The 12972-nt window shown below is 44.5% G+C and overlaps 1 protein-coding gene across 6 annotated transcripts in view; it reads left to right on the top strand.

The window, feature by feature from the left end:
- Positions 1-12972, top strand: part of PIEZO2 (piezo type mechanosensitive ion channel component 2) — a 454193-nt gene that overhangs the window by 423630 nt on the left and 17591 nt on the right. For all 6 annotated transcript variants that reach the window (XM_089305336.1, XM_089305338.1, XM_089305337.1 and 3 more), the window contains 8 exons: positions 209-467; positions 1785-1967; positions 5363-5615; positions 6747-6876; positions 7966-8113; positions 8219-8433; positions 10615-10773; positions 12349-12496. In XM_089305336.1, the coding sequence (XP_089161462.1) occupies positions 209-467; positions 1785-1967; positions 5363-5615; positions 6747-6876; positions 7966-8113; positions 8219-8433; positions 10615-10773; positions 12349-12496 (1495 nt within the window). The remainder of the gene's footprint in view (positions 1-208; positions 468-1784; positions 1968-5362; positions 5616-6746; positions 6877-7965; positions 8114-8218; positions 8434-10614; positions 10774-12348; positions 12497-12972) is intronic.

The following is a 12972-nucleotide window of genomic DNA, read 5'->3' as shown; positions in this document are numbered from 1 at the left end:
GACTTGAACCATCACCTGCTGCTTCTCAGAGTGTGGGTTAGCTGGAATCAGGGGTGGAATCAAGATTCAAACCCAGGTACTCCAACATACAGCCATTTCCATCGGCCTCCTGACTTGTAGGCTAAAGCAGGAAGGACCATGCTAAGTGGAAATCAGTAATTTGGAGAAACCAAAGACCAATGTCTCATCATAGTATTTGTCTTGCCAGGATGTTCCACGACGATGAGCTTGAAGAGTCGGAGAAGTTCTACGTGGGCCAGCCCCGGTTCCTGCTTCTCTTCTATGCCATGTACAACACGCTGGTGGCACGCTCCGAGATGGTGTGCTACTTCGTGATCATCCTCAACCACATGGTCTCTGCCTCCATGATCACCCTCCTGCTCCCCATTCTGATCTTCCTTTGGGCCATGCTGTCTGTACCCAGACCCAGCCGGCGCTTCTGGATGATGGCCATTGTCTACACTGAGGTAGGCCTGGGACTGCAGCCCTGAGTCCTATCCGCAATTGCACCTGCCCGAACCCCAGCAAGTTCTTGTGGAACCATCAGTACTGTGGGCATTCTGAGATAGGCAAGTTATTGCCATATCTGTCCTTCCTTGCTTCTTACCTCGCCCAGGACAGGCGCTTAGGTTATTCTCCTTAAACAGATAAGAAAACAGCTTCTGTGCGATTCAATAATTATCTCAAAGTTACCCAACTCATAAGGAATGACGAGGCTTTTGAAACCTGATTCTCTGACCTACAACACTAGACACTTTTGCAGAGTGCCTGGTACCACCGGGTGTTCAATACATGGACAGGGCATTAAGTGATACGGTCAGTACTTTGAATAAAGTTTGATGCAGTGTATTTCCATTTTCAAACCCAAAAGTCAATGTCCACACACCACAATGTAACACAAGGTTATATAAGCAGCCAGGTGCAAATGTGAGTGGCCAAGAGGGTACATTGTCAGCCATTCCCTTCTAATGTGATAGCACCAGATAATTTGCCCAAACATACATACATGCTTTCTTTTCCTGCCCAACTAAATATAGAGATCATACAGTTCCATGAAAATCACAATGGGGAATAAAAGGGAGGCTCATTAGACTTTGTGCTTTGGGCCACCCTGACCTTGCATTCATGGGTGAGTGAAGAAGGCTGATTTTCTTCCCTATGCTCAGAAGGAAAATCTTTCACAGTTGACAGCACTGGAGTTGCTTCTTAAAGGACAATACTCATGAGAGAGCTGAGACATTTTATAGATTTATTAGTAATTCAACAGTAAAATTAAAACAAAATTACATAGGAAGTCATCTCAAAAGTATTCAGTGTACAGCAATACAAATACATGAAAACAAATAAATGAATGAACATTAAAAAATAATAAAATGTAAATACACTTCTGAACAAGCTTGTCCTAAATACCATATTTCCACATCTGAATAATTCTGTGAGTTATTTAAATCAGTAATCAAATCAAGTTCTGTGATCTGATTAAATCAGTATGGAAGTCAATTCCTCGGCAATGGAGAAAGTGACCAACCACACGAATAGTGACCTGAGTGGTCTGATTGGCTCCACTCTGCCTGCACCTACAACAAAGACACTTGCAGCAGTGATTTGCTGCTCTTATTCTAAAGTTAGCGGTCTGGAGGGTGACAATGCTACTACTCTACATGACTGTGCATTCCTAATGGCACATTTGCAAAATGAGTATTTTTCTTATTTTTTATAACACTGTCTCCTCTATAACTCATTCCTAAATATGAATTTTTTTTATTTCTGTCATTCATATGTAGGTGGCAATTGTAGTCAAGTATTTCTTCCAATTTGGGTTCTTTCCCTGGAATAAGAACGTGGAATTGAACAAAGATAAACCGTACCACCCCCCAAATATCATAGGAGTGGAAAAGAAGGAAGGTTACGTCCTTTACGACCTCATTCAGCTCCTGGCTCTGTTCTTCCACCGCTCAATATTGAAGGTACTGCACCTTAGCCAGGTTCCACTCACACTGCTCACTGCTGTGTCATTCCTGGGGCATTCACCCATTAGGAATGGTAATGGGCGGGGGGGTTAGGGGTGGGCAGAGTCTACTACTTTTTTTTTTTTTTTTGACAGGCAGAGTTAGAGAGAGAGAGAGACAGAGAGAAAGGTCTTTCTTTTTCTGTTGGTTCACCCCCCAAAGTGGCCACTATGGCCGGCATGTTGCAGCCGGTGCGCTGCGCCGATCCAAAGCCAGGAGCCAGGTGCTTCCTCCTGGTCTCCCATGCGGGTGCAGGGCCCAAGCACTTGGGCCATCCTCCACTGCACTCCCGGGCCACAGCAGAGAGCTTCTATGCTTTCCTTTTTTTTTTAAGTTATATTCATTTAGTGAGCATTTTCTCCAACACTTGGGGTGCTTAGTAATTGAACTTGTAATAAATCTGGGAGAAAGTGTCCCACAGTTCCACCTTGCTGGAACACATGGAAACTATTCCGTGAGTGGTGACATGCTGACATGCAGTGGCTTACTGCCTTGATACACTAGCCTCTGCCTGTAGTTTGAGCTGGGACATCAGAGAGCTAGTTTGGGATGGGTCACTGGACCTCTTGTCTCCAACCCACCTTCTGCCCACCTTTGTCTAGTGGAATTGCTTTTGGAGGGCAGTTTCTTGCCGTGAAACCATTAGCATTCAATGAGGGACTAAATATTGAATATGTGGTGGAGCCCAAGGCTGTGCTTCTGGTTGCTTGCTGTTGAAGAAGTCCTCGACTTTGCTGTCCCAGGAGGATCTCTGTCCTGTCTCAATTCACTAACTGATGCCTCTGCTGAGCAGCCATGTGGCTCTTGTCTCCTCCATTGTGAAGTTTCTAAATGCACCCTTCACTACTAAGAAACAGATGTTACTGCATAGCATGCGCTTTATGTGTTAGTATACCTATTATTACCACCTTCTTTCCTCCTCTTACTATGACCTAGTCTGCTTTTATAAAATATCTTAAGTTTTATTGTTATCAAGTAGTGTCATTACCAGTCCTGGGATCCTTTCTAGAACAAGGCTTGGTATGAGTTAGTGCTTTTACCTTTTGTCCTGACCTAGTGGAAATGCACCCTGGTGAAGATTCTCACTGTCTTCCATTACTTTGCAAAGTACCCAGGTCCCTAAGCTCATCTGAAGGAGCCTTACTTGGGTCATTGGCATATGGTGGGTCTGCAAAGCTGCATCATCTAAAGAAGTAAGGTAGCCAGAGTTAAATTTGCCTAAATTTTCCAGTTCCTGTGCCGTGATGAACATGTTAGTTAGTTGAGCGTATGCAAGTTACTGATTCTTGCTATGAATACATTAGTGAATGTGTCAACTTTGTTTTATAATTTTCATTCTCAGAGTTAATGCTTTGCATTCCAGCATTGCACCATGGGGCTGTTTCAGAATTCTCCTACAGTTTTTGCAGCCCTTTGCATGTCATTTCAATTTTCATAAATCTTCAGGCATTTTTACTATTTTTCATCAATATTCAAATAGTTCAACAGCCACATTTTTCTATTTAAAGAATATAGTAAACAAAATTTGGTGTTTCAAATCATTGTACTTATTCTGTTTCTTTTTTGAAAATTTCATATCCCAGAAAATGATGATTATATAAGAGATTTGAAATACCAGTATTATGCTGAAAGCTTGACTAATGATATGAAACATGCTTTCTGGGATGATAGAACTTTTCATAAGATGACTCCACCCAACAGTTGTTGAAAAATTAGATCTTTGTGATGCTACTTAGAAAACCAAACATCTAAAACTATGCAGAAATTTCAGAAGTGTGTCCAACTCTCTTAGTTCATATAAATTGCTGTGAATTTTATAAATAATTATAACAGGAGCTGGTGTTATGGTAAAGCTGGTTACAATGCTGGCATCTATATGAGTACCAATTTGGATATCAAGTGCTTCACTGTAATCCAGCTACCTGCTAGTGTGCTTGGGAAAGCAGAGGAATATGGCCCAAGTGCTTAGGTGCATCCTGCCCTCACGTGGGAGATCCAGATGGAGTTCCAGGCTCCTGGCTTCAGATTGGCCCAGCCCAGATGTTGTAGCTGTTTGGGGAGTGAATCAGTTGATAGACTAGACTCTCTCCCTCTCCCTCTCCGTCTCCCTCTCCCTCTTCTTGTCTCTCTCCCTACCTTTCAAATAAATAAAATATCTTTAAAAATAATTAGAAAGAATGAATTTAAGAAAAAATGCTGCCAATGATGAAAGGATCTAAATATCTTAAAATGTTGAAAAAGGAGAAAACAATTTTTAAAGTGATTTGAAATAAATCTGTAGAAACTTAAAAAATCCCATTATGAAAAACCAAAATGTTTCTTATTGATAAGAATGTACTCATTGAATACACAGATCTTCAAAAAGTTCATGGAGATATATATTATGAAAAGCCTGTGCTGGGATTTCAAAATTATTTTACAGCAAAATTAAGCTATCATTTAATCCCATTCCTCCACAGACTTTTTGAAGTACCCTCATATCTTTAAAAATTATATGTATGAAGAAATATTTGAGAATAGTCTTCAGTTGGATGCCTTTGTCTTTAGGTGAATTGGTCATTCCCTGAGTTGACTTTTGATCAAGTGGCTTTCAGCAAAGTGGCCTGGAGTTCCTGTGACCCTGTGAAGTGTGGGTCAGAGGCAGTGGCTCAGGGGAGCACCTCACCAGCAGGAGCCAGCTCTCCCGCGAACATATGTAGCCCTGGCTGCATCTCGCTCCATACACCCCAGTTAGTTGTCCTCAAAGTCTGTCCTCATTCCTCCTCTCTCTACCAGCCCTCTCTTCCATTTCCTGGAAGCAAAAACCAGACGCTGCAGAAGGCACCTGAAGCTGTGTCTCCCGTGTGCGCCAACACTCTCGGAGCAGACTCTTGGCAGCTTTGTTTCTAGGTCAGCCCTAGATGAGCTGACTGTCATCTCTTGCTCTGCAAGCTGGGAAGGGACTGTGTGATTTCCCAAGGGAGGGCGCTTGTGAACGTGGAGTGGCGAGACTAAGTCAGCCAGCAGGTGCTTCAGGGTGAGGCTGCACACACATGCCGGCTGCGGGTACACACAGATGTGTTCTGGAAAGTGCTTTTGTTCAAGAAACAAGTCATATGACTAGCATCTCATTTTTGCTCCATGGCCAAACATGATCCATCTCCCTCTCAATCAATTAGCCAAACTCTTGTCATCAATACCCGCATGTTTCCACGCTACTAGGACCTCACAAAATCCTACCTGATAAGCTTCCTCCTCTCCCTGGGTTTTCTCAAGTTGAGGGTCAGCTCGTCGGGTTAGTGGTACAGGGAATCAGCTGCCCACCGTCCTCCCCGAATCGGCAGCCTCACCTGTCCCTCTCCCTGCCTTCTCAGTGCCATGGCCTCTGGGATGAAGATGACATTGTTGAAAGTGGCACCGACAAGGACGAGTCCGACGATGAGCTCTCCCTTGGTCATGGCCGAAGGGGCTCCTGCGACTCACTGAAGTCCATCAACCTGGCTGCCTCGGTGGAGTCGGTGCACGTGACCTTCCCCGAGCAGCAGATGGCCGTACGCAGGAAGCGGTCTGGTGGCAGCTCCCAGATCTCCCCAACATCCAGCTTTTCTTCAAACAGGTCCAGAAGAGGTATCAGTCACGTGCTAACCCTAGGCTGGAATAATGCACCAACTCTTGCTTCGGTGATGCTGTTGGGTCTGAAGTGGGATGGGAGGGGGGGTGGTCATTGGATATAACCAAAGGATAGACACTGTGATGTGAAAAGAATGGGCTTTGAAACAGTCAGTCCTGAGTTTCAATGCTGCCACATTTGTGTGACTTCATTGCTCAAAACACTTGATTCCTCCCCAAGATGAGGATTTCAGATAACTGTGAAAAGTGTGCAGCATCCTGTCTGGTACCCTGCATCGAGTACATAATTTGTAAGTCATATGCAAAAATTCAGTCAAGTGTGTGCCCACAGTGCTATAAATCACAACTATTACATTTTAAACCAATGTCATTGATTAGATGTAATCAATGGGAACTTTTAATCAGACTCTCTAGTTGTTTGTTGAGCTGGGTAAACATTTCTCCTCCTTACCAAGCAGTAAGAATGAAGAGAGAGTAGTTATGCGGTGCAGTTGTCACTCTGGGAGCAACTGGGCTTTTGTATTTGCAGCTTCGTTGCTTGAAGATTTCCAGACACTTGGTGTGGATTCATCTTCAGAATCTGCTTCTGAGGCAGACACTGGCAGAACATACCATACTAGTTTTACAGTTACAGAAACTAAGTCACGGAAAAAGGCATGGGTCATGGGCCCCATCTGGAAAATGTACAACCGATGCGTAACACGAAACGGTTCCTCCAGTGAATTCTTCCAGGGACAAAGATTACAAAACCACCAGGGGAAGAGCCATCACGAGGTGCCAAACCCCACAGGTCCATGGAAACAGAGTTGAAAGGACAGGTTCCAAATTGCCCAGTGATCTTTCCTAAAGGCATCGTGTATACGAGAGTACTTGCAAAAGTTTGTGGAAAATGAAATTAAAAAGATGAAAAATGTGTTTTGGTGCCAAAACACCTTGAAGTCCATGCATGGTTTTTCCAAAACATGCATTTTCTATAAACTTTTGGAGGATCCCTTGTATGCACCCTGCAAAGCAGTTTCAATGCAACCCTTAATGGGTAGCCTCTGGAGCCTTTTGTGATATTCATGTTAACAAACTGGGTCTTTCACATTGCATCCTGTGATGTTTTGTATTTCTTGTTATTTCCAGGGAGTACAAGCACCCGGAACAGTAGCCAAAAAGGCAGTGTTTTGAGCATTAAGCAAAAAAGCAAAAGGGAACTCTACATGGAAAAGCTTCAGGAACATTTAATCAAAGCGAAAGCCTTTACCATAAAGAAGTGAGTACCAGAAAACATTTGAATCATGTGTTTTATTTTAGGGCTGGGGAACTGGCATGCAGTCTTTTACTAGAAGCACAGGTAAAGATCAGGGAAGTGACTTCTTGTATAAAAGGACCCAGTGTAGGGTTGTTTTTAAAAATCATTTTTTGGGAAGTGCAACTCATTTTTATGTGCACAGCATCAATATGCACACTTTTTCTATTGAGCAGAACAAATAAGTAATTTCAAGAGCTCCAGGTGCAGGGCACATATGCCCAGGCAATGTCATGGCCAAGTCCAGCTGCACAGAGGAGGCAGAGGTCAAAGCTAGAAGGGCCCTAGAGGCCCACTATTCCCTGGAGAGGACAACTGAGGCACACGAAGGAGAAATACTTTGTCCAGTGTCATAAATGTCATGCAACCCATTGGTCCCCAGCAAATTCTGCAAGTTCCTCCCACCCAGTGCATCAGCTGACAATGAGCAGGCCTGGGTCTGCAGGCTGTGAACAGTGTAAGGACCCAGCCACACACAGGGCAGGCTCTTAATAAAGCTGAAATGAGGAGAGCAGCAGCAGCACCTGAACATGGCCTTGAATTGAAGACAGATTCCAGAGTGCAGTGAAGCTAGGGCAGAGGCAGACAAGCCAGAGGCAGCAAGACACAGTGAAAAAGGACAGAGCAGGGTAGACATAAAGCCTAGAGCTGTGCTTAGGAGCCAGGGCAAGCACAGGACCCTAACACAGAGGCAGAAGTCCCTGAAATTCATACAGGCTCTGACCAAGCTCCCCAAGTCTGAGTTGTGCCTTCCCTCATTCACCCCAGCCCTATGCATCTGTTACAGAAAAGAGAACTAAAATGTGTGCAGTTGTCCAAGATCTCACTGGGGATGAGTGATTGAATGGGGCTGCAAACACAGTACCTAATTTCGAGGGTTTATTATCACATTGCATCAAGCAAGAGAGGTGGTACCCTCAGCAGAGGAAGCCAACTGATCTGCACTCCGTAGAGCAACAGCCATATTCAGAGGCCCCTGTCCTGGGGCTGGAGAGGAAGGTAGGAACTGGCTGGCATGCAGAGCAATGGCATAATGGGGTCTTTGTTCTGCAGGACTCTGCAAATATACGTGCCCATCAGACAATTCTTCTATGACCTCATCCACCCAGACTACAGTGCCGTGACCGATGTCTACGTGCTCATGTTCCTAGCTGACACGGTGGACTTCATCATCATTGTCTTTGGCTTTTGGGCCTTTGGGGTAGGTAGAGGGCCAAGGCCACCACACATCCATTGACAAGGAGTGACAGCCTTCCCCGCTGTGAATGCCACTCACCTGGGCCTGAACCTGTTGTCTCTTCCCCAGAAACACTCAGCAGCAGCAGACATCACCTCTTCCCTCTCGGAGGACCAGGTCCCGGGTCCCTTTTTGGTGATGGTTCTGATTCAGTTTGGAACCATGGTGGTGGATCGAGCACTCTACCTCAGGAAGACGGTATTGGGCAAGGTCATCTTCCAGGTCATCCTTGTGTTTGGAATTCACTTCTGGATGTTCTTCATCTTACCTGGCGTGACTGAGAGGTAAGAACTTAAGAAGCTGGGAGCATACGGGGTTATGTGTGTCTGCACAACACAACGGCCAGCTGGAGGCAGCGTCACAGCAGAGCGCTGCCATGGGTAGTCAACATGAATTGACTCCTCCAGACAATGTGAAGTGGCTGTTAGCTGCATTTGTAGAATATTCTGCATTAAAGACGTGTCAGCTGTGATGGCTGGAGCAAATCTAGGCCCTTGTGTTATTTGGATTCATGCCTCAATTGAACTGGGGAGAAACTGGAAGATGTCATGGAGGCATTATTAAAAGGGTGGGATATAGATTAAAAAATGGGGGCTCCCTAAACTCTCAAAGAAAATATGGAGGCATCTTGGGGGACAGATGATAGTAGTGTCTGCCACATGGGAGAGTTGTGAGAGTTGAATGTGACGGCGAGGGCTTAGAAAACATGCGGTAAGGGGCCAGTGCCATGGCTCACTTAGCTAATCATCTGCTTGCGGCACCAGCATCCCATATGGGCACCGAGTTCTAGTCCCAGTTGCTCCTCTTCCAGTCCAGCTCTCTGCTGTGGCCCGGTAGGATGACCCAAGTGCTTGAGCCCCTGCACCCACATGTAAGACCAGGAGGAAGCACCTATCTCCTGGCTTCGGATCAGCATGGCTCCGGCCGCAGCAGCCATTTGGGTGTGAACCAATGGAGGGAAGACCTTTCTCTCTCTCTCTTACTGTCTAAATTTATCTATGAAAAAAAAAAAAAAAGGAAGGAAAAAGAAAACACGTGATGAGGACAGCAGACAGACCCATCACATGGCATGGTGCCGCTGCTGATGCAAGTATTGCAGCTGGTTCATGTGTGCTGGGCTTTGGGTTGAGTGAGATTCAAGAGCAAAAATAAAAATTACTGACAAATCCAGATTACAATACGAAGAGACATATATGCTGCTTGTATAAAAACATTTCAAGAGATAGTACTCCTAATATTAAGGTCAGGGAGGATTGCACTAAAGTCACACCAAACCAAAAGTCTTATTTTTTATTTCCTGCTTAAAAGGTATACTATCATATTTAAGACTCTTGAAGAATGCTATGTGTGTGGAAGTTCAAATGGTCCAATAGGCCGGCGCTGCAGCTCACTAGGCTAATCCTCCGCCTGAGGCACCAGCACTCCAGTTTCTAGTCTCGGTTGGGGCGCCGGTTCTGTCCCTGTTGCTCCTCTTCCTGTCCAGCTCTCTGCCGTATCCTGGGAACGCAGTGGAGGATGGCCCACTGTGCTTGGGCCCTACACCCGCATGGGCGACCAGGAGGAAGTACCTGGCTCCTGGCTTCAGATCGGCGTAGCACTCCAACCATAGCAGCCATTTGGGGAGTGAACCAATGGAAGGAAGACCTTTCTCTCTGTCTCTCTTTCTCACTAACTCTGCTTGTAAAAAAAAAAAAAAATCCAATAGTTCATCAGTCTTTGAAAATGAATTTTAATTTTTTTTCCCAATTCAGTTCCACTAAATTTTTGCTCAGGCTTTTGTTAGCACTCAGGAACTACAAAACACTCAGAGTCTCTTCACTCATTGTTTATCTGCAGAAAAGACTGCCATCTTTACAGTGGAGGACGTTATTGAAAAAAGAAAGGTTGGATGGTGCCAGCATTTTTCAGAGCTAAGGAAATTTTTCCAATAAAAATTCTGATGTCTTGAGGAACAAACCCCATAGTTTGCAAACAGAATTGAAACCAAATCCAGGTTTTTGCAAAAGTTTGTTCTTTAGATGTATACTAAAAACCTTGGGGTCCCACTTCTCAGAATTCTATAAAAACATACATTTTTTTTTCTTTCATGAGTGAGTTTAATGTGAACTAGGGTAGCTACCTCATCTATGTTGTGAGACAAGTTTAATAAAAAATGTACTAATAACTAAGAAATAAATACCTTAATACTTTACTATTAAAATCACTGCAAAGTAATTTAATTAAATTATGGCCTAAACAACTGAATAACATGTGCTGAGGCACTATGCACAGGATTTTTTTAAGTATGAAATTTTCTTATCCACCTTGTGCATTTGAAGTCATCTGATCTGTATAGAGAATCCCTTAGCGACTTCTTGCACCAAAAGAGAATTTGAGGATTTATTTATTTTTTAAATCCTAAACTCGTGTCTTTTTGAACGGGAACAGGATTCCATTCCTTCACTTTCTGTGCTCTCACAATGTAGGAAATTCAGCCAGAACCTGGTTGCCCAGCTTTGGTACTTTGTGAAGTGTGTCTACTTTGGATTGTCCGCCTACCAGATCCGTTGTGGCTACCCCACGCGTGTCCTCGGGAACTTCCTTACCAAGAGCTACAACTACGTCAACCTCTTCCTGTTTCAGGGGTAAGGGCATTGCACTCATCACAGGCGCTTGTGAAGGGACCACTGGCCATTGCAGGGCATCTGCTTTCCTCTTGGAAAGGAACAGGGGCAGGAGGAAGGCAGCAGTGCAGATCGGCCTGTAACCCTTTACAGGGCTGGCCAAAGAACAAACAAGGCGCTCCGTGAGTAATTGCCCCATTCTCTGCCAGGATGGTGTTGTGGGACCATGCACATGGTTTCATTTGCTTTGCCAGCATCCTGCCTGAAGACTGTGATAATACTTTTGGTAGCTGCAAAGTTGGGCTACGTGACCTTTAAGTCTGAATACACCAGAACAGAATGCTTGGAGTCTAGACTATTCCAAAATACCTCTCACAGCTTTCACGTTCACTAAGTGAATCTATTGAAGGTGGCCTTTATTCCTCCTGTGACCAACATTTGTGCTACATGACTTGTTTATTCCTGGTGGCCTGTTAGCTACTCACACAATGCATTGGTCATGGTCTCAGCAATAGCATCTCCTCTGTGTTCTCTTGGAAGTTCTACCAGGCATGGAGGGCAGGGGCTGGCTGTTCAAGGCAAGGCCAGCTCCTACACAGCTCCAGATCTGGGACTGGTGACCTAGTCATACTACACTGAGATATTGGGAACCACCTTGTGTTGAGGACTGTTCTATTCAGGGCTGGCCTATGTTGTGGCCTGCAGTGTCCTCTAGGGGTAGGATTAGTGTTCATTCCAGATTCTGAACAGCGACCCAGTCTGCTCTAAGAGCCTTGGATGAATCCAGGTTTCCCAGCCTTGGAGAAGTTCTATGTCAGTCCAGAAGTAAGGAACATTCCTCAGACCCCATAAGAACCTGGAACAACCCATTCGCAATATTCAAGATGAAGCCCGAGGCTGTTAGCTTTGGGAATCCAACAAGTATACCAGCTCTGGGGCCTCTTGCCTTAGTGATGGTTCCTGCTCCTTCTGACTTCTCCAAATTACTCTCATCTTTTACTTACCAGGCATAGGTCACCCAACAGCAAAGCTGCAGTAATCCAATAGCCCTATAGCCAACAGACTCTCAGAACATAAACAAATATAGGTTGAGTATCCTTTATCAGACATACTTGCGACCAGAAGTATTTCAGATTTCAGAGTTCTTTGGGTTTGGAAATTTTACATGAATTTTATTAGTTGAACATCCTTCAACAACAACAAGAACAAAAATTCAAAATCTAAATGCTTTAAAATCTGTCACATCAAGGCTCAGAGAATTTGGGATTTGGGCACATTTCAGATTTTAGATTTTTGGATTAGGGATGCTTAACCTGTAAATGTGAAATAAAGGAACTCACCTTCAAATTTATTTAAAAGGAGAATCCTGTTGGTGAAGACCATCAAGGAATAAAAAAGAAGTGAAATACATTTATCTGTACATTGGACTTGTCATGAAAAGCAGTTGTATTCTAAGTTTGATTGTACTATTATGGTCACTTTGAAAATTGTAAATCATAAGGGTTAAAAATAAGTATGTGCAGGCATTTTTAGGGTGAGATGGGTGACGGGGGCCACCCCACCAATGACCCTCTAACAAGATGTGGCCCCTGCCAGGTTCCGCCTCGTCCCGTTTCTGACCGAGCTGAGGGCAGTGATGGACTGGGTGTGGACAGACACGACTCTGAGCCTCTCCAGCTGGATCTGCGTGGAGGACATCTATGCTCACATATTCATCCTCAAGTGTTGGCGGGAGTCGGAAAAGGTGAGGAGCCAGTCAGAGGGCCTTCTTCCAGAGCAGGTGTTGAGCTTAGTGGTTAAGATGCTGGTTTAGATGCCCACCTCCCACATGCAGGTGTCTAGGTTCTGATGCCTGCCTCTGCTCCTGACTCCAGCTTCCTGCTAATGTGTGCCCAGGGAAGCAGTGGTGATGTCTCAAGTGATCGTGTTCCAGCAACCCATGTGCAAGAGCTGCATTGAGTTTTGGGTTCATAGATTCAGCCTGCTCTAGTACAACTGTGGAAGTAAAACAGCAGATGAGAGTTTCTCTCTCTCTCTCTCATTCTCAATAAGAAAAAAAGTACCTTCTTCCTATTTTTGTCTAAGATGGTTATAAGATTAATGTGAACTTCTGCAATTGTTGTAGCCAAATAAATGCAGGCAGAGGACAAAGCCACCATGACCTATAAATGTCCCATTGATTTCTGACCCACTAGAGTTGGAAATTTTGGACTTGCCACT

This window comes from Oryctolagus cuniculus, chromosome 10 (genome assembly GCF_051225735.1).
Source record: "Oryctolagus cuniculus isolate XC-2025 breed Fujian yellow rabbit chromosome 10, ASM5122573v1, whole genome shotgun sequence".
Lineage (NCBI taxonomy): Eukaryota > Metazoa > Chordata > Mammalia > Lagomorpha > Leporidae > Oryctolagus > Oryctolagus cuniculus.
Note: the sequence above shows the minus strand (reverse complement) of the source record. Positions and strands in the feature narration are given on the sequence as shown.